The sequence below is a fragment of the Mauremys mutica genome, chromosome 2, assembly GCF_020497125.1.
Source record: "Mauremys mutica isolate MM-2020 ecotype Southern chromosome 2, ASM2049712v1, whole genome shotgun sequence".
Taxonomy (NCBI): domain Eukaryota; kingdom Metazoa; phylum Chordata; order Testudines; family Geoemydidae; genus Mauremys; species Mauremys mutica.
Genome location: NC_059073.1, coordinates 217,605,481 through 217,624,299, shown reverse-complemented (window position 1 = coordinate 217,624,299; position 18,819 = coordinate 217,605,481). Strand labels below are relative to the sequence as shown.

Here is an 18,819-nt window from a genome sequence, read left to right as displayed (position 1 = left end):
AAGTATCAAAGAACATCAATCAAATTACCTTCTAAAAACTGGATTATTTTGATATCTGGTGATTTAGTGATAAATGTGGATTCATCTGCTAGATTTTGCAGTTCCCAGGGTAGGTATCTGTGCATTCCTGCTCAGGGCATGGGAATGCTTTATGGGCTCATACTGATCCACTACTGACACACAGGCACATATCAACACACAAAAGGCTAAACGTGGGGAGTGATAAACACATTTATTCTTATCCAAACTGCACCATCAAACCTCTTGAGGTTCACAAGTCATTAGTAATGTTTGACTTCTAACTTCCATAACTGTTCTCTTGGTTGCTGCTGCCCGTGGGATATAATTTACCAAGGGCCATCTCAAACCATTTGTTTTAAGCAGCTCTCTACATTGGTTCCAATGAGGAGCTCTGCTCTTACTTATAGGTACGTGGCTATGAATCCATTACTATAAGTAATGCCTGTTTCATTTAAAGGGGGGAAGCCACTGGCTTACACACAGAGAAGAATTCCAAAGTGCATTTTATGAAAGCGCTCAATTTTTATTTCCTGCATTTGGATAGGTGGACAGTGAATTTCTTTGATTACAAGGGGCAGGGTCATGAGTGATTTAGTGAGAAAGATATAAGCCCTGATCCTGCAGTGGGCTGTCTGTGGAACATTAATGTGGCTTCATGCAGGGGACTGCCCATGTGTAGGTTACAGAAAGGTGTGGGTTTAAAACATCTGAGAGAAAATTCTAGGCTTAAAGACTTTCAGCGACATGTCTTTACAGATTTCACGGTTTAGATTGTTAGATTCTACTTGAATGAAAAAAATCAGACTCTAAAGGCAATTATTATAGTTAACTTATTCATTTTTGTTTAGCTCATTTGAGCTAACAGAACTTTTCTGATTAACCAAGTACTGTGGGCTGCTAAATTTCCATCTGTAGAAAGGACAGCAGATAAGCAGAATTCTATCTATCTATCTATCTACCTACCGTTGGCAGTTTGTGTGGTTTTAAAAGCTATGATATAGACTGCTCCTGTGCCCTATTGAAGGCAATGCAGTACAGTCAATTGGGTGGTACAGGGGTGGATTGGGCCCTTAGCTTACCTGCAGTGGAAACAGGGGCGGCTCCAGACATTTTGCCGCCCCAAGCACGGCGTCATGCCGCGGGGGGCGCTCTGCGGCTTGCCGGTCCCGCGGCTCCGGTGGACCTCCCACAGGGACGCCTGTGGGAGGTCCACCGGAGCCGCCTGCCGCCCTTCCGGCGACCAGCAGAGCGCCCCCCGCGGCATGCCACCCCAAGCACGCACTTGGCGTGCTGGGGCCTGGAGCCGCCCCTGAGTGGAAAACCATCACTTTAACAACAATTCTGTCTCTGTTTCTCTCCTCTGATTCTTTATTACTAGGAACATTTGTATGAAAATAGGATCTTTCTTGCTGTTCCTGAGGGCTGTTCCCCATCCTAAGTTGTCATAAAATCATTTCCATGGCAATCAATTGTGGCTGAAGAAAGGCAGACACATTTGTTATGAGAGTTTTTAAAGTCTGTGGTGTGTGTCATTTCCCTTTAACTCCTAAGAAGACAGGCAATGAAATGCTGTGCTACAACAGGAGCTACACAGATAATCATGTGGTGTGTGCATCAAGGAGCTGGGTTAAACCATATGATTCAAAAGTACAGTATCCTGGGTAATAAAATAAACATTACCTGGCAACACTTGATGAACCTGAGTTGGGTACTCATTTAGTCTTTGATTTAAAGCCCACTATATTCAAGGTTTCTTCCTACGTGACATTGCAAAGGCTGCAGCAAATGGTATTTCTAGCCTCAGATTTCCCACCAGTTTCTGTATCAAACACATTTGGATAAACCTCCAGACTGCTAGATGATGATCAGAACTGCAGTTGTGTTCCCTTTCATCCCTGTGATCCTAGTTGTGTTCCCTAGCCTCTGTTTGCCAGAAGCTGGGAATGGGTGACAGGGGATGGATCACTTGATGATTTTACCTGTTCTGTTCATTCCCTCTGGGGCACCTGGCACTGGCCATTGTCAGAAGACAGGATACTGGGCTGGATGGACCTTTGGTCTGTCCCAGTATGGTCATTCTTATGTTCTTATGTGTCTTTTTAAAACCAGAGCCTATAGTGGGGGGGATGCAAAGGCGCACTACGCCAGCAATAGCTCCAGAAACATTGTGCCTCCAGACACTCTGCAGAGCTCACGTGGCAGCTGGCTCAGCTCCCCTTTGCTAGGGTGCAGCCAACTGGTGAAGGGGAGAGGCCACCTAGCCCTATACATAGGGCCCTGCCAAATTCATGGTCCATTTTGGTCAATTTCACAGTCATAAGATTTTTAAAATCTGAAGCTATTTAAATCTGAAATTTCATGGTGGTGTAATTGTAGGGATCCTGACCCAAAAGGGAGTTGGTTGGGGTTGTGGTACAGCTACCCTTATTTCTGTGCTGCTGCTGGTGGTGGCACTGCCTTTACAGCTGGGCAATGGAGAGCGGCAGCTGTGGGCTGGGGGCCTGGCTCTGAAGGCAGCACCGCCGCTAGCAGCAGCGGAGCAGAAGTAAGGATGGCATGGTATAGTATTGCCACCCTTACTTCTGCACTGCTGCTGGCGGGGCGCGGCCTTCAGAGCTGGGCGCCTGGCTAACAGCCACTGCTCTCTGGCCACCCAGCTCTGAAGGCAGCGTAGAAGTAAGGGTGGCAATACTGCAACCCCCCTAAAATAACTTTGTGACCCCCCCTAGAACTCCCTTTTGGGTCAGGACCCCCAATTTGAGAAACACTGGTCTCCCCCGGGAAATCTGTATAGTAGAGGGGTAAAAGTGCACAAAAGACCAGATTTAATGGAGGGAGACCATATTTCAGAGTCTGTGATGCATTTTTCATGGCCGTGAATTTGGTAGGGGCCTAGCTATACGGTTTTCACCATCATTGTCAGTTCTAGAGTTGCCCCGGTGTTTCCAGTCCCAAAGTGCAGCTATCAAGAGGATGACAATTCCTGCTCAGCGGCACAATAGCAGAGGTGGGACGAAGCCTCCTTGAAACCTCTTTCCTGCCCATCCTTCTTGCACACCCACATAGGGTTCAGTCTAGTCCAGCTCTATAGCTCCTCCTCTTTACTTGCTTGTCTCATCATATCCACGGGGATGTCATTGGCTGCTTGCCAGACCAAAGCTATGTTTGAGTTATGTGAGCATAGAAAAATCCCTGAAGCGGCAGCTTGTATTGTCTTTTTGCACACATGGAAGCTATAAATGCCCAGTGAAATTTGGTTAAAGAAAGATGCACTCCTGAGATGAGACTTTGTCAGGCTAGAGTGAATTTTTATGATCAAGTTATAAAACCCTAAAAATAGGTTAATGGGAAACCTGACACATCCTTAACTGAAACAGAGTGAAGGACCCTGCCTCCCAGCCCTGCACTGCCCTGATCCCATCCCCAGCCTCAGCACAGCTTGCACCCAGCTGGGGGCCCAGCTGCTGGCCCCCACCGCAGTTCTGCTTCCACCCCCGCGCCCAGCCTCGGCCCTTGGCCACGGCTCTGTCCTCAGCACCAGACTCACCCCCAGCCTCTTATCCCCGTCTGCATTCTCACCCCACCCCCCGAAGCTGCAGCCCGACTCCTAGCTCTGGCTCTGAAGAACAGTGGGGCGGCATGGACAGGGAAGGGGGGGGCGTGACCCTCAGAAGTTTGGGGACCATTGATTTAAGCTGCACACCACAGGCCACAGAACCTCACCCACCCATTCCTGTCCATAACCTCTGACTGAGTTACTGAAGTCCACAAATCTTGATGCCATGTTACAGAGACTCTCCGTTTACTCTAGCTTAAACCAGCATGTGACCCTGTGCCTCACACTGCAGAGGAAAGCGAAAACTCACCAGGGTCTCTGCCAATGTGACCTGGGGGAATATACCTTCCTGACCCCAAATATGGCGATCAGTTAGCTCCTGAGTTTGTGGGTGAGATCCGCCAGCCAGACACCTGGGAAAGACTTCTCTATAATAACTGAGAGCCCCCCCCCCCCGGCTAGTGTCCATTCAGAACACACAGATATGTATTAATCAGTAGCAAATCTTAGGATTGTTTTTGGGTTTTTTTCCCCCATTTATTACATTGTATGTAATAGTGATATCTTCCAAGTTTAAACACACACACACACACACACACACACACACACATGAAAAATGCAAAAACCTGCATGTTATGCCATGTTAAATTTGAACAGATAAAAACCACAAGAAGTCAGGAAATGCAAAGTTTTTGGTTCTAAAAGCAACATTAACTCAACTCCATTGTCCAACGTATGTGTTTTGTGGTATTGTTTGAGATTAACATAAATATATCAGCCAGAAAAAACAAGAATGGAACACATCACAGATGGCCAAATGACTGTTGCTGTTAGGACTTTAACTTTTGCAGTACATTTTGTGGATTTAATTATGTAATATTATTGTTCTTGTTATTATTTATTTATTCATGTAATGCTCTAGCTGTGCATGGCATTTCGCAGAACAAGCAATGACTTACCCTGTGCTCATAAGGGTTTACAATCGGCAAACACTTACTGCTGAGTGCAGGGCTTACTAGTACGAGGCATCCCTGCGATGTCCTTGATTTCTTTTGGACTCCACATGGGCACAGCAGTCCACCTGTGCAGCTCAGTCCCAGGAGGTGATAACACATGGTGAGGATGGGGAAGGAGTGGGAGAAAGATGAAAGCAATGGAGTAATCCTGCGCTCATTGAAGTCAATGGTAAAGCGCCCATTGACTTCAGTGGGACAGGATTTCACACATTAAAATGATGTGGTCACTCTGCAGGCCAATGTAGTGTCTTGGTGGTTACAATTTTTTTTATAGTAATAGCAATTGTTTTGACTTGATGAACATGGCACTAACATAACTTGTATCATTTAATCTCTCTTAAAAAGAAATGAGAGAAAAGGAAATTGCTTGTGCAATCAGATGGGTGGTTTTTAAATGATCCCCTTTAGATTTTGAAGCTCACACCTCCCTGAAGCTCACATGCTATTTAATTATTTATATAATTCACTTTGGAGGTGCCACCCTTTTTTCTTATGTCAAACCAAACTGGTCATATTGATTATTTCTGAAGCAGTTAAGGCTTAATCAAAAGCCTATTGAAGTCAATGAAAAGACTCTCATTGACTTCTATGAGCTTTGGTCAGTCTCTCAAACTGTTGAGTTAATATTTCTCATGTTGTCCTTAGAATTTTGCCGTAACACTCAAGATAAGATTTTCAAAGGAACCTCAAGGAGTTAGGTGCCCAAAATCTCAATGAGATTCAACTCCTTTGAAAATCCAAGTTGGAGTCAGTGCTCAATAAATACTTGGTTAATGCATTTTCCCAGCCTGTCTGTAATGTGTCAGAAATTTTCTTTCCCCCATCTGTCTCTTCCTCGGATCTATTCTGCTTCTTCAGCATGTGCTGCTGAATTTGATTCTCAAGAACCAAGCACTCAAAATCAGCTTCTGATCATAAAAGCTTTAGAGGACTGAGGTATATCCATGGTTGCAACCTTGCACTTTATGTCAGGCGAGTGTGTCGCTCTTGTAGGGGCATGTTTTAAAGTGATGAATCCTTAAAGATTGTCAAATTGTGTTCCTGAATGTACTGCAGTAGGATCTGTCCTCTTCTGTTAATGACTTGAAGCAAGTGTCTAAGGCCTTGGTATCCACCCTGGCTTTCCCAGAATTCCTGATCCATGTACAGTGACTTCAGAAGCATGTTCTGTAAACATCCCGATTTGAGCACAGTCACAGCTGTCTCAGGAAACCTGATGAAGACAATCAGAAGAAGGAAAGAAAAGGAGTTGGAAAGATAAAATCATACAACTAAGGGGTTAGGGCAGGAGAATAGTGTTTGCTCCATATCTGTCCCCGGAAGTAGTCAGAGTTCTGTTCTGTTCATATTTTATGCAAAGCAGAGATTGTTTTGGTGCTAACTATTTTTCTTGGATGCAGAGATGTAGAAAGCTATAACAGCTTAATAAGCAAAGCGTGAGAGAGCTGTCCCTTGCCCAAAACATTTGAATCTGGATTTTCAACCCTTCAGTGTTCATGCAGGGAAAATAATATGCTTTATGTTTCTGAGATAGTCATTAGCCACCCCCAGTGTGCGAGATAAATATTCACCTCAGTGTGAAATATGTGCACATAGGGCCTGATTCTGATCTCACTCTAATTTTATACCACTGTAACTCCATTAATTTCAGTAGAGCCACTCCTGATTTACACGGGTGCATGTTAGCTCGGACTGAGGCCCCATATTTGTGTTTCTGATATCTGCATGTAGGACCTTATCCAAACCCATTGAAGTCAATGGGAGCCTTTCCACTATCTTGAAGGGGACCTGGCTCAGCCCCCATATTGAGACTTGAGCGAAAAGGCAATACAAGAAACTAAGATATACAAACGTGGGATTGCACAGCTTTCAGCAGTGGTATATGTGGAACAAACATCTTTAGCATCGTCATGGGGGGGCGGGCGGGGCAGGGGTGTAGATATCAACGGGGTATATGCAAATGTAAAGGACTCAGTCTTTCTATTGGGTGTGAGCCCTAGGAATCACTATCTAGAAGAAAACTTCGCAAACACAGGCAAGCCCCATCCAGTCCAATTTATTCTCACCAGAGACACATCTGTTTTTATTGAAGAACCTTAACTGTTCTGCCTTATATATTCTGAAAGGAAGGGACTATTCCGGTGGCATGGGCTGTGACCCTCTGGTACTGTTAGCTAGAATCGCTTCTGTTGCCCTTCTTACCCATCTATGCCTTCCAGTAGCCTGAAGTTGAGTTTTGCTTCCGGATGGTAAGGTCTGCCTGCGTTGTCAATGAACACCAGGCGAGAAGGCTCACTTCCCCGGATCTGGTGGGAAAAAAGCAAGAAGTTCACATTGTGGGGGTTCTTTGAGCTGACATTTTGGGAGGAAGGGTAATTTGTATGCAAAGAGTGTTTTTTTGACTATTTAGGGTTGGCAGCAATGATAGTCCATAGCAAGGGTGGAACCTGGGACCACGTATTAACTCTTAGAGACAAGCTTCTTGTCTGCACCCAGGCCAGTGCGACTATGTGCTGCCCTTTACCCTTTACCAAAACCACAATTTAATCCAAAAGTCTTAAGTTGCTGAGCACATGTACTAGCTGCGCCAAATAAAATGCAGAGGATCACCATGGCCAGGTCCCTAAAGTTAAACTCATCTTGTCCCCAAGGATTAAATTGGTCTGTCGTCGATTTCTAAGCTGAAAGTCAGATTGTCATTATCTAACATTACTGAGCAATCTCAATGTCATACTTGATTCTTAACTGCCTATTTTATTTATTATCATCCAGGGACAATATTTGTAATCAGCACGCTATTTGATTTCGTGGTGAGAAGACATGTACATTGAATTTCATTTGTTTAATATTCTGGCAGAATAAAATGTGCGTATTGTTGAAGGAATACAGCCACTGTACGACTGCTATGCCATACTGAAATTTTACTTGAGAAGTGTGTACGCAGCCAGAAGGAGATCATGTCATTCTGTTTTTTAAGTGCTGCAACTTTAAATGGAGCGAGATCTCCCTGCCTCATGCTGTCACACGCTGCATTTCATTTCAGATGCAGAATGTTACAAAGAGAATCACACACTGTGCTTGCTTCTCGCTCACTCTCACTCACTCTCAGGACCAGATTCAGATACACTTGCACTTACTATACTTTTACTTACACTGAGCAGCAAATTACTCCACCAGTTGTCCCATTGACTTAGTTATACATATAAGAATCTAACCTGCAGACATTCTTTATTTTCTCTTACCCTGAAATAAAAGTTACCTAGACATATTTTGCTCTTTGTGGTGGGGGTAAAAACATAACAAAAGTCAATAACAGATAACCAGTCTGGCCTGTTAAAAAAAAAGGTAGAGGTTAGAAACTGAAAGGATGGAGGCAAACACAATGTTTGGCGATATCATACCAGGATGTGGACCAGGACCAGTTCTGCAGGATTCCTACATCTGTCATGAAGCATTTCCTCCATGCAGGGTTCTGCAGGGTCTGGCTGAAATCCACAGCAGTAACGGTCCAGGCGGTCATGAACCTGTGAGTGACATTTGAAGTATTTAGAGGCTTCAGGAATTTCAGGATGGTGATGTTAAGTTCAGGGCCGCCCAGAGGGGGGGCAAGAGGGGCAATTAGCCCCAGGCCCCGGGTCCCGCCGGGGCCCCCACGAGAGTTTTTCGGGGGCCCTGGAGCGGGGTCCTTCACTCGCTCTGGGGGCCCGGAAAACTCTTGCGGGGCCCAGGCCCCCAGAGCTTCTTCCACTCCCGGTCTTCGCTGGCGGGGGGTCCTTCCGCTCCGGGGCGGAAGGACCCCCCACCAGCGAATTACCACCGAAGCGGGACCCGCCACCGAAATGCAGCCGGGTCTTCGGCGGTAATTCGGCGGTGGGGGGGCCCTTCCATTCCGGGACCTGTCGCCGAAGTGCCCCGAAGACCCGCGGCGGGGGCCTCCTGCCACCAAATTACCGCCGAAGACCCGGCTGCACTTCAGCGGCGGGTCCCGCTTCGGCGGCACGGGGCTCCTGCCGCGGGTCTTCGGGGCACTTCGGTGGTGGGTCCCGGAACGGAAGGGGCCCCCCCGCCGCCAAATTACCGCCGAAGTGGGGGCCCCCTGCCGCCGAAGACCCCAGGCCCCCAGAATCCTCTGGGCGGCCCTGGTTAAATTGTAGTTTAACAGGGAACTTTTCATGCCTGGAAGAAAAAAGCTTGATAAAATTTAGAGAAAAATCCAGATTATTTTTTAATGAAAGAGCTGTTTCTATAAAAAAATTGGTGGGTGTTCAGAGAACCATTCAAAAATGTAGCTGCTTTTCTAAACCATTTTGGTCTGGGAAGTGGACTGCAAAGCTCCCAGTAACAGGCTTTCCTGCAAGATTTCAGAGACTTCCTGCTTGCGGTATTTCAATACTTGATGTTTGCACGGACTGAATAGATTCTGTTTCTATCTGAAACCAAGAGGCGATGCATATACAAATTAAGGCAAAACAAAAAAAATAAGTTAATTGAATTTTTTTGAACCTCAGAAAGGGATTTTCTCAGGCAAATTCAAATACTGGATGAAGGTTTAGGTTGGTTCCTGTTTTATATGAACCATTTCACCCTTCCCTAATAATAATCAAAACAATTCTTGATAGAAATGAGAAGACTGAACAAGGGAGCGTGGGGAATTGTTCTATTCTTGCCTGGCCCGTTGGTGCATTCTTAACACCTGCATAGTGCAGGAATTGTCCTGCGTGCAGTTTGCAGATCAAGGTGGATACTCCACATGGGGCGCTGTAACTTGCTTTAGTTGCATCTGTGTTTAGTAATTCATGGGCACTTTTGAACCTGCTCCTCCTCACTCCTGACAGCCCATTCAATGAAATGCTGATGCCCTCCCTGAAGTCCTGCCCTGGAGCCTTTACTGGAGTGTGCCTTATACAGTCCGGGGTACAGAAACAACTCTCCTCTTGTGGCTCCTTAATCTAATGTCTAGATTTTAATTTAACAGCTTTGAATTTAGCCTGACATAGGGATGAAGCTATTTAACTTTGGGTTTATTCGCCCGGTTTTCGGTAGTGAACGCCCCAATGTTAGAACCACCACTGCTAGGAAGGAGCCACCTCTGGCAGCAACTGGGTCAAATCCTCCCCTGAGTATACGGTTTGGCACAGGGAAGAAGGAATTCTTTCATAGGCTGTTATGGGGTCACTACGTTAGCCCATTGCCCTCCTGCTGTATGCTTGCCCCATAGAGGTAATGGCTGGTGGAGCCCCCTCATGGCAGACTGGCTGGTCTAAACCGCCCTCCCCCCAACCTGCTCCATTTACTAAACCCAGGCAGAAGGTGTTGGGCTGCACGACACCTAGGTATGCATAGACTTGCTACATGAACATGGGCTCCTGTATTTGTCCCTACCCCACTCCTGAAGAGTGGAACCACCTCACTTGTGCTGCACGCAGGACACCCCATATCCTTGGAGGAAGAAATAGGATTTGACTCTCCTTCACGATTAACATTATCACTATCAAGTGAAACCCAGAAGCCATAACCCCTTTCTAATTTTTCATGCCCCACTCTGTTAGCTTTGTCACAATAAGCTATTGGCTTTTATGCTGCTTTGTACAAGGCAGACGGTCTGCTGTCTCGGTTATATAATAATCACCCCAGAGGTGTGCAAAAGTGCCAGGGCTGCATACAGGAGACTGACTCACTGCCTCCTCCGAACAAGGCCTGGCCAGAGCACAGCAGCATAAATCAGCGCCTGCAAACACATCACACTTTCCTGAAATAGGACCAGTGCTGCTGAGGCAGGCAGCATTTCCAGAGTACGTAGCGAAACTGACCGATTTCGCATGAGGTTGCCAAGGAATCTGGTTCAAACCAGAGACGTGAATCTATAGCCTGGTTTTGGGTTATGAACCTGTAACTCAGGTCAGGTTCGCTGAGGTTCATGAACCTTTCGGTCAGGCTGGGTCAAATTTCAAGTGAACCTGAGCTGAGTTTCAGGTGCCAACGGGGGATTTATGATTTTCAGTGGAAACCATGTGATACTAGGTAATTACCACAGTTTCAACTTAACAACTACCAGAAATGTTAGCTGAATTGTGTTTTGTCTGAACCCCAAACTCAAATCAAAGCACAGAGGAATAAAGTGATACAAGGAATGCACAGTTTGATTTGTGTGACCATTATATTCCTAGCCCTCTTAGATCCCAAATTAATTAATCTGAGGCCATGCTAGTATTTCTTAACACAGGCCCATCAGTTGATGTTTAATGAGGCACTCCAGGCAATATTTCTCCTTCAGGGAAACCCTAGAGCTAAAGTATTTTCTGAAACCAAATGCGTTTGAACTCAGGAAAATGTCACACTTATTCCATGCACATCCTATGTCTAGGTGCCTGAAAGTGCAGCACACTGATTTCTCCCACCTTTTATGTCATTTTTCCATCATAGCAGAATTAATAGTCTGTGCAGAACATAAAGAAAATCTCAGCTGATTTACAGAGAGAGTCAATGTGCTTGTGCACTAGACAGAAGTTGTCATGCACAGAAGGAGACATTGGCCACATTTTCAAAGGTAACTGCATTCCAATTTGGCTGGATATTTATGTCTGCAAATGCAGTGTTGCAAACTGGGAAATTGCATATGAGAATGGGTAATAACATCATGTGACTTCCCTCCCACCACTCTGGGGGGAAGATGGCAGCCAACAGCATGCATGCCAGTGAGACAGAGGGTCAGTTTGGCTAGTGAGCATCATGGAAATACTCTTATGAAAAGAGGCTTGGGATACTTGATATTCATGCAGTTCAGACAAGACCTAGATTTTGCAGGTGTCTTCTGAAAAACTCCTACAAAATATGTTACATCAGATGCCTATGTCCTGCCTCAGGAGGGAACAGCCCTTTTAGTAACTACACAAGTTACACAAGTAGTCAGCTGAGTCTGCTCAGGTGTCTAGAAACAGTCAAGTCACACTGGGCATGCTCAGAGGCTTGAGACATGCATTAATATCATCCATCTCATGGTTCTATTACAGCGGTTCTCAAACTTCATTGCACCACGACCCCCTTCTGACAACAAAAATTGCTACACAGTCCCACGTGTGGCTGAAGCCGTAGCCTGAGCCCTGCCGGCCTAGGGGTAGGGGGGAGCGGAAGCCCTCAGGCTTCGGCTTCAGCCCTGGGTGGCAGAGCTCAGGCTTCAACTTCAGCCCTGGAGCCCAATGTGTCTAATACAGGCCTTGGAGACCCCATTAAAAAGGGGTCATGACCAGCAGTTTGAGAACTGTTCTATTACATCATTTTATTAGCATACAAAGCCCCATCCTACTATATTTAAAGATTTTATTAAGATGATATTAAAAAAAAAGTTAACAGTACAGAGTTTAAGCATAGAAGTGTCTGGTTATCAGGGAATAACATACAGATTATCGAGGGTGCAAAATTTGATTTAAGATCGGGTGGCATAAGGAATACATAATCTGTAATATCCCCAATTGGGGGTAAAAGGTTAATGGGTCAAAGTACAGACATTGAGATATGAGGGTATGAAGTTCATAAAGTGGCTATGTTCGGGTGTGGAGTATAATGAGTGGATATGATGATGAGGATGGATTGACCCTCATTTGGTGAGATTTAATGTTCAGGGAGTTTATGGTTCCAGTTCATATGATCCAACAGAGAAAGTATCTTGGTCCCTTTCTCATAGTCGAAGAACGATGTCATTCTGGCTCACGCCTCCTGGTACTGTTGGTGGCCAGTGATGTGCTCAGTGTAGATGTCCCTGGACCATCGGATGGTGTCTGAGACCATGAGGCGCCACATGAGCCGTGCATAGTGTCGACCGATCCTGCAGGTCCACAGCACTTGCTTGTTGCAGGGGTCTCAGGCACCCAGGACTCCGATGATCAGGGCGTCCATCTGCACCTCGTAGCCCTTTGCTCTCAGGGTGTCAGCCCGGGGGGGGGTGTACTTTTCCAGTTTACGAGCTTGGGCTTCGTGAAATGCTGGGATCCTGTTCTCAAAGGAGACCATGATGTCGACGAGGATGATCTTTTTCTTGGTCTCGTCGGTGATGACGATGTCAGGTCATAGCTGGCTGTCGGTACTGGGGATGATGCAGTTCACAGAGATCTCCCCCAGGCGTGGTGCGATGGCTTTCACCAGGCGATTCTGGATAGCGTTGTGGTGCAGCTGCCAGGCTCTGGCATGGGGTTTGCGGCTGCACAGGACATGGGGAGGGTCTCGTTGGAGTAGCCGCACTTCCTGCAACGCTTGTCTCGGTTCCCGAGGCGGAAGGCTCCATGAACGGGATGCAGTTTAGCCGGGCACAGTGGATGAACCACCAGTCGGCGAAGTGGGTGACGCCGCCCCCAGTGAGGAAGTGGTTGCTGGCGTCCCACTTGCTGGTCAACTCAAAGGCTTTGCCCTGGTCCGGTTTATGCTTCAGGGTTTCCACGTACAGTGAATGGATGGCAGCCTTCAGGGTCCTCTCCAGCAAGCCCCTGGCACTCGAGGTGACGATAGTGTTGTTGTCGGACCTGATCTGCGGCACCCGGACTCCCAGCTCCTGGCGCTCCTTGCACCACTCCCAGCGGCAGCCAAATGTGCTTCCCCAGGCGACGCAATGTTGTGCCCATCCCATCCGAATTCCCCATCCAGAGAGCCACTCAGGAAGGTGGAGATGTCTTGGTTGGAGGGGGCTCTGCCGATCCGCTTCTCTGTTGCATCACGCAGGTTGTTCACCGTGATGTTCCTTACCGTGGCATCGGGACATGTCAGCAGGCAGAAGGCGTGGGTGATCATCGCGACGTCGCACAGGTCACTTATGCGGGGGACGTTGGCACCACCGTGCCTCTGGGTGATGTAGACCAGCTCGTTGCTGGCTCTCTGGAGAAGGAACAGCCACTTCTTCACCAGCTGCTGGATGATCTTGTCTGCCTTGTTGAGGGGCACCTTCGCCACGGCGGATCCCCTTAGGGTGAACGAGATGCGTGGGATCAGGAAGATGTTCAGGGCATTTATCTTCTGCCAGCAGGGAGGCATCAATCTTGGTGGCGTCCTGCAAGATCTCCTGGATGGTGTCCTTGGGTGTCTGCCGGACACGGAAACCCATCAGCATGCCAAGGTGCTGGTATGCCTGCCCCTCTGCCAGGGGGATGACAGGCTCACCCTGGATCTGGAACCCAGTTGCCAGCACCGAGTCCCTTTTGCTGCTGTCAATGTGCAGAGTTGCGCATTTCTTCGCATTGAAGCGGAGCCCCATCCAGTCAGTAGCTCGGCTGGTGGTGTCTAGCATACCTTGGAGGCTCTCTGGGTCGTCCGCGGTCAGGACCTGATCGTCCACATAGGCCAGAATGCTGACTTTCTTGCTGTGCAGGTTGAAGCCAGTCAGGCCGCTAGAGATGGCTCAGATGAGCGGTTCCATGGCCAGGTTGAAGATGATGGGGCTAAGGGGGCATCATTGTTTCACGCAGCAGCAGATGGGGATGGCGTCCGTGTCCCCGTCCGTGGATGGTGGTGGTGCAGTCCTTGTAGAGGTCCCGGAGAATCTGGTTGAAGGTTTCTGGCATCCTGAACTCTCCCAGGGTGGCAAAGAGATGATGGTGGGGTATGGACTCAAAGGTGTTAGTCAGGTCAAGCCATGCTACAGCGCACTGCCTCCTGGACCTCCTGGCCTCCTGAATGGCCATCTGAAGGAGGAAGTTGTGCTTGTAGCATCCCATGCAGGACATGAAACCCTTCTGCACTGAGCTGACGGTGCCCCTGCACTCTGACCAATCCGTGATCCTTGCCGCGAGGCAGCTGGCATACAGCTTGTAGATGGTGGAGCAGAGGGAGCTGGGCCTCCAGTTGCCGGGGTCGTCTCGTTTGCCTTTTTTGTGGATGAGCACAGTCATGGACTTTTCCCGGGAGCGGGGAACGTGCTGGAACTGCTTGCATTTGTTGAAGATGGCAGCAAGCACCAAGCAGCTGGGGTCTCGCTTCTTCAGCAGGTGGCAGCGGATGCCATCTTTTCCAGAGGAAGTGTTTTTGGTCCTCTTCAGCCTTACCTGCACCTCCTAGGGGGGGAAATCTCACTCCAGGTCCTCCAGGAGGTCGATCCGCGGTAGTGGGAAAAGGCATTCTGGGCATCGCAAGTTGGTCTGGGCCTCATGATCAAACACATCCTTGAAGTAGGAGTAGAGCCTCTCGGGCTGGATGGCACAGTTGGAGGAAGTCCCGTCGAGGATCTCCCTCATGGCTTTCATCTGGTTCATCCTGTATAGTTTCTGAGTATGAGATGCAGCCGCTGGATCGTAGCGGCGGCCAACATCCCCTCTCCTACCTTCTCTGGCAGTGTTGTTACGGCTCGGCGCAGGGAATCTGTGAGTGGCCCATGCGGCCTCCTGGGGTTCCCTCCTTCTGGCTGTAATTTCCGCAGACAGTTCTGCGGTCAGAGTGTCAAAATTCTCAAAGTCCTCAGCCTTTGCCAGCTCATCCACGGCATGGCAACCCTCACTCGTGGCCGTTGCTCTTCCTGCTGCGTTGTCTCCACAGGTTTGGGTGCTGTAGGGACAGTCTGCGGCCTTGTTGTCCCTCGGACTGGGGGGCGGTGTTCAGGTGGTTCTTGGGGAGGGGGTCCTGGTATGGGGGGAGGGATAGCTCAATGGTTTGAGCATTGGCCTGCTAAACCCAGGGTTGTGAGCTCAGTCCTTGAGAGGGCCACTTAGGGATCTGGGGCAAAAATCAGTACTTGGTCCTGCTAGTGAAGGCAGGGGGCTGGACTCAATGACCTTTTGAGGTCCCTTCCAGTTCTAGGAGATTGGTATATCTCCAATAATTTTTTTTTTATGGTGCGGAGGGCAGCTCTCGGTGTCTCCAAGGCAGCACTGGATCTTCCGGGAGGGAGTAGGGTTCTGGAAGCACCAGTGCTGGACTTTGGGGGGGCATGATCGTGTTTGGAAGCACTTGGGGTGGTTCTGGTTCTTCTGTGGGCGGTATCCAGCTGGGGGGTCCTTGGTGGTGCATGGGGTTTTTGGCGGTCAGAGGCTCGTTGGGTAACCTTGGAGGAGGTGTTGGGTCTCACAGGGGTGGGGTTCGGCCATGGGATCTGGCAGCTGCGGGAGGCTCCTCCGTTGGCTGGGTCTCACCGTGCAGCCTGAGGGGTGGTGCTAGTTGCTCCTACGGCAGGGCGGCATGAGGTTACCTGTGGGGGAGCCCGTCTCGTATCTGTGTTGTGCTGGATGGTTTCTATGAGGTCACTGAGGCATCTGGTGAGGTTGCTGATTTGCGAGGTGGCAGTGATCCCCACCTGGCAAGTCAGCAACCTGTTCTATTACATCATTTTATTAGCATACTCAGACCCACTCTACTATATAATGCCTACCTTTGTATCCCCTCTCCTCCTTTGCTGAAGGCTGACCCCAGCCCACATTGTGTTTTCATTTAAAAAACCCTCCTTTGCCTGGTACTCGTGGTAACTGTTGTGTGCCCATCTGGATATGAACGTACCGCCTCTGCTCCACCCACTAGAATGTGGGAGGCTGTACCTTTTAGCATGTTGCTGGGAGACTATTTTTAGGAAACCAAGGAATAAATGTATATTAGAATAACAGAAGTTATAAGGTACAGGCTGAGTCTGACATCTGACTTAAGTCTCTCTCCAGGAGCTGGTTTGGCTAATTGTCCCTGGCTGATGACGTGCACACTGTAGCATTGACACACCTTCTCTCGACTGACATCTGCTCCCCTGGACAGTCTGTGTCTTTATTTATATATAGGCAGAGCTAAGGTAAGACCATATTCCACCTAGGCTTTACCTATACAGCTTATTACATCTTGTACATTTCTGTAATAGAAACAGACACACACCATCCATCTAGTGATCTCAAATGCTTTCTAAGCATTAATGATTTCAGCCTCTCAACCACCCTATGAAGGAGGTAAGTATCATTATACCACTTGTACAGGTGAGGAAACTGAAGCAGAGAATTTCAGTGACTTAGCCAAGACACCAGAGACTGTTTAGAGCAGTACCAGGAATAGAATTCAGATCTACCAACTCGAAGGTCTACGATTTAGGGATGAGACTGTGCATTATATTTGGGGTTTGCAAGGGTTCATCCAGCCTGGAAGATTTACCATGTTACAACACTTTGCAGGTTTCATACCAAAAGAACAAAGCACAATCTGGAAAAATTCATGCCTAGGCAAAGACTCAAAAAAAGTTTAAATAAGTTTCAACCCTTCCAAAATGGTGGCAAGTAACTCTCCATGAGCAGTATATGTAGCTTATGACAGTATAGCCAAAAGTACCATTATGGCCATCGTATAGTGTGACTTCCTGCATAACATACCATAGACCTTCACTCTGACTCTTGCACTGAGTGGAATGAAGAAAGGTGGGGAGCGGGAACCATGGTGTGGGGAGCGGGAGAGAGGGAGGTGGGCAGGATCAGGATGGGGGAGGGTGGGATGGAGAGAAGCAGAGGGAGACAAGGGCAGGCTGCGGGCACAAGGACAGACAGGTCTATAACCACTACAGCACACTCACCTTCATTCTAGCATTTCCTAACTTTGGACGGCTTAACTATGAAACCTTAATAATGTTCTTTTAATGTAGTTGTTTTTTTGGATGAACTCAACATTTATATTGTGGGATTGCCTAGAGGCCACCCAGCTCAGGGCCCCGGTCATGATAGGTGTTGTACAAACATATACGGTAAATGACCATCCTTGCCCCAAAGAGCTTGCGTTTAGAAGAGAAGACCCAACAGGACAACGATGAAAACAAGTGGGTTGTGGTGGGGACGGGGAGGAAGATGGGGTAACAGCAATAACAGGGTGGGTGCAATTCTTAGCTAGTCAGGCGCAGTGATCACAGCTCTCCACCTACCTAGCAGTCAGCCGATTATAGTTTGCTATCTGCATTACAGAAGAGGTGAACTGTCTCTGCATTTGGACACATAAAGGGCAGCTTGGAAGAAAGAACAAAAGAGCAGGTCAGAGACATGCTGATAATGGCTGGCACTTGACTCTGGAACTCACTCCCCACCTTGGTCTGACAGACCTGGCATTTGTTGCCTTTGAGGATATTCTGAACCCCTTACCTAGTTTCTACTTTTGTTGAAGGATGGTGGGTTGAGGGATGGGAGATGCTCAGATCGAGGATGGGTATTCTAGAGTTTATTTTATTTTACCAGACAAGTGCTATATTTTCTTTGGGTTGGTGTGTGTGGGCAATTCCTTGTGTGGCTGATTCTTATTTACACTGAGGATCCTTCACACTGTTCTGGCAAAGTGAAGGGGCCTTAATGAGGGCTCACATTATATATGCATGCATTTTCCAGCCCCTTTACACTGTCAGACAGGTGCAAAGGGGCCTCAGTGTCAATGAGAATCGGACCCCATATATAAAATTTTGGACAAAATGTGGCCAGTTTCTTTCCTGTGACGCCATCTACGTTTTACATGAAAGGTTGCTATGTAAGGTTCATACATCTCTACCCGCCATGGTTCTCACGACATCCCTAGGAGACTTTAATCATGTGGAACTGGGTCATTTGGGCCTAATTCTACCTCCACTGAAGTTAATGGGAGTTTTGCTATTGACATTAAAAGGGACTAGGATTTGGATTAATTTAACCTGTTGTATTTTGATGGATTCCTGCCATGTTTACCACATGATCAGTGTTGCCAGTTGAGGCAGGAAAGTGTAGACAAAGGCAGTATTATTGAGCCAAATGAAGAGAGAGATGGTATGTGAAGTGATCAGCCAACTCAAAGCTAAAAATCACTACCTAAGAGATGAATGCTGCAGACATTGCCAAACTGGGAGATAACTGAAACAGAGGTGTTCTAATCCTGCTTTCTAGCAGCAGTGCTCAGCGAGTGAACAGCAGTGTTCACAATACACTGTGCTCTCTCTTCTGGTGATTTTTCTTGGCAGCGAACTTTTTGCCTGTGGAGTGAGAGGTTCACAGAGAATGGTTTGAATCATGTTAGTGAGCTACAGTATGAAAAATAGGCGGAGTCTCTATGAGGTGTTTATAAAGGATTTTGATCAGTGCAGCTGGCCTTTGGGAGCCAATGTGAAATAACTGTATATTAGAGAGGCTGCAAATAATAGAGGCACTCCCTTAGGGGAAAGACCCATAGAATGTAATACAGAATGATAACCCTTGCACGGAATTTTTGGATCATCCTATAATCATCCTGCTCCAAAATTCTACAGAATGGTTCAGGATTCAAACGTTTTCATTCTCTATGAAA

General features: G+C 47.6%; 1 protein-coding gene across 2 annotated transcripts in view; it reads right to left on the bottom strand.

Moving 5' to 3' along the window:
• Window positions 1-4,117: 4,117 nt before the first annotated feature.
• Window positions 4,118-18,819, bottom strand: part of GASK1A (golgi associated kinase 1A) — a 54,899-nt gene continuing 40,197 nt past the window's right edge. For both annotated transcript variants that reach the window (XM_045005530.1, XM_045005529.1), the window contains 3 exons: window positions 7,995-8,117; window positions 6,796-6,899; window positions 4,118-5,806 (listed from right to left, as the gene is read on the bottom strand). In XM_045005530.1, the coding sequence (XP_044861465.1) occupies window positions 5,596-5,806; window positions 6,796-6,899; window positions 7,995-8,117 (438 nt within the window). In that variant the 3' untranslated portion in view covers window positions 4,118-5,595. The remainder of the gene's footprint in view (window positions 5,807-6,795; window positions 6,900-7,994; window positions 8,118-18,819) is intronic.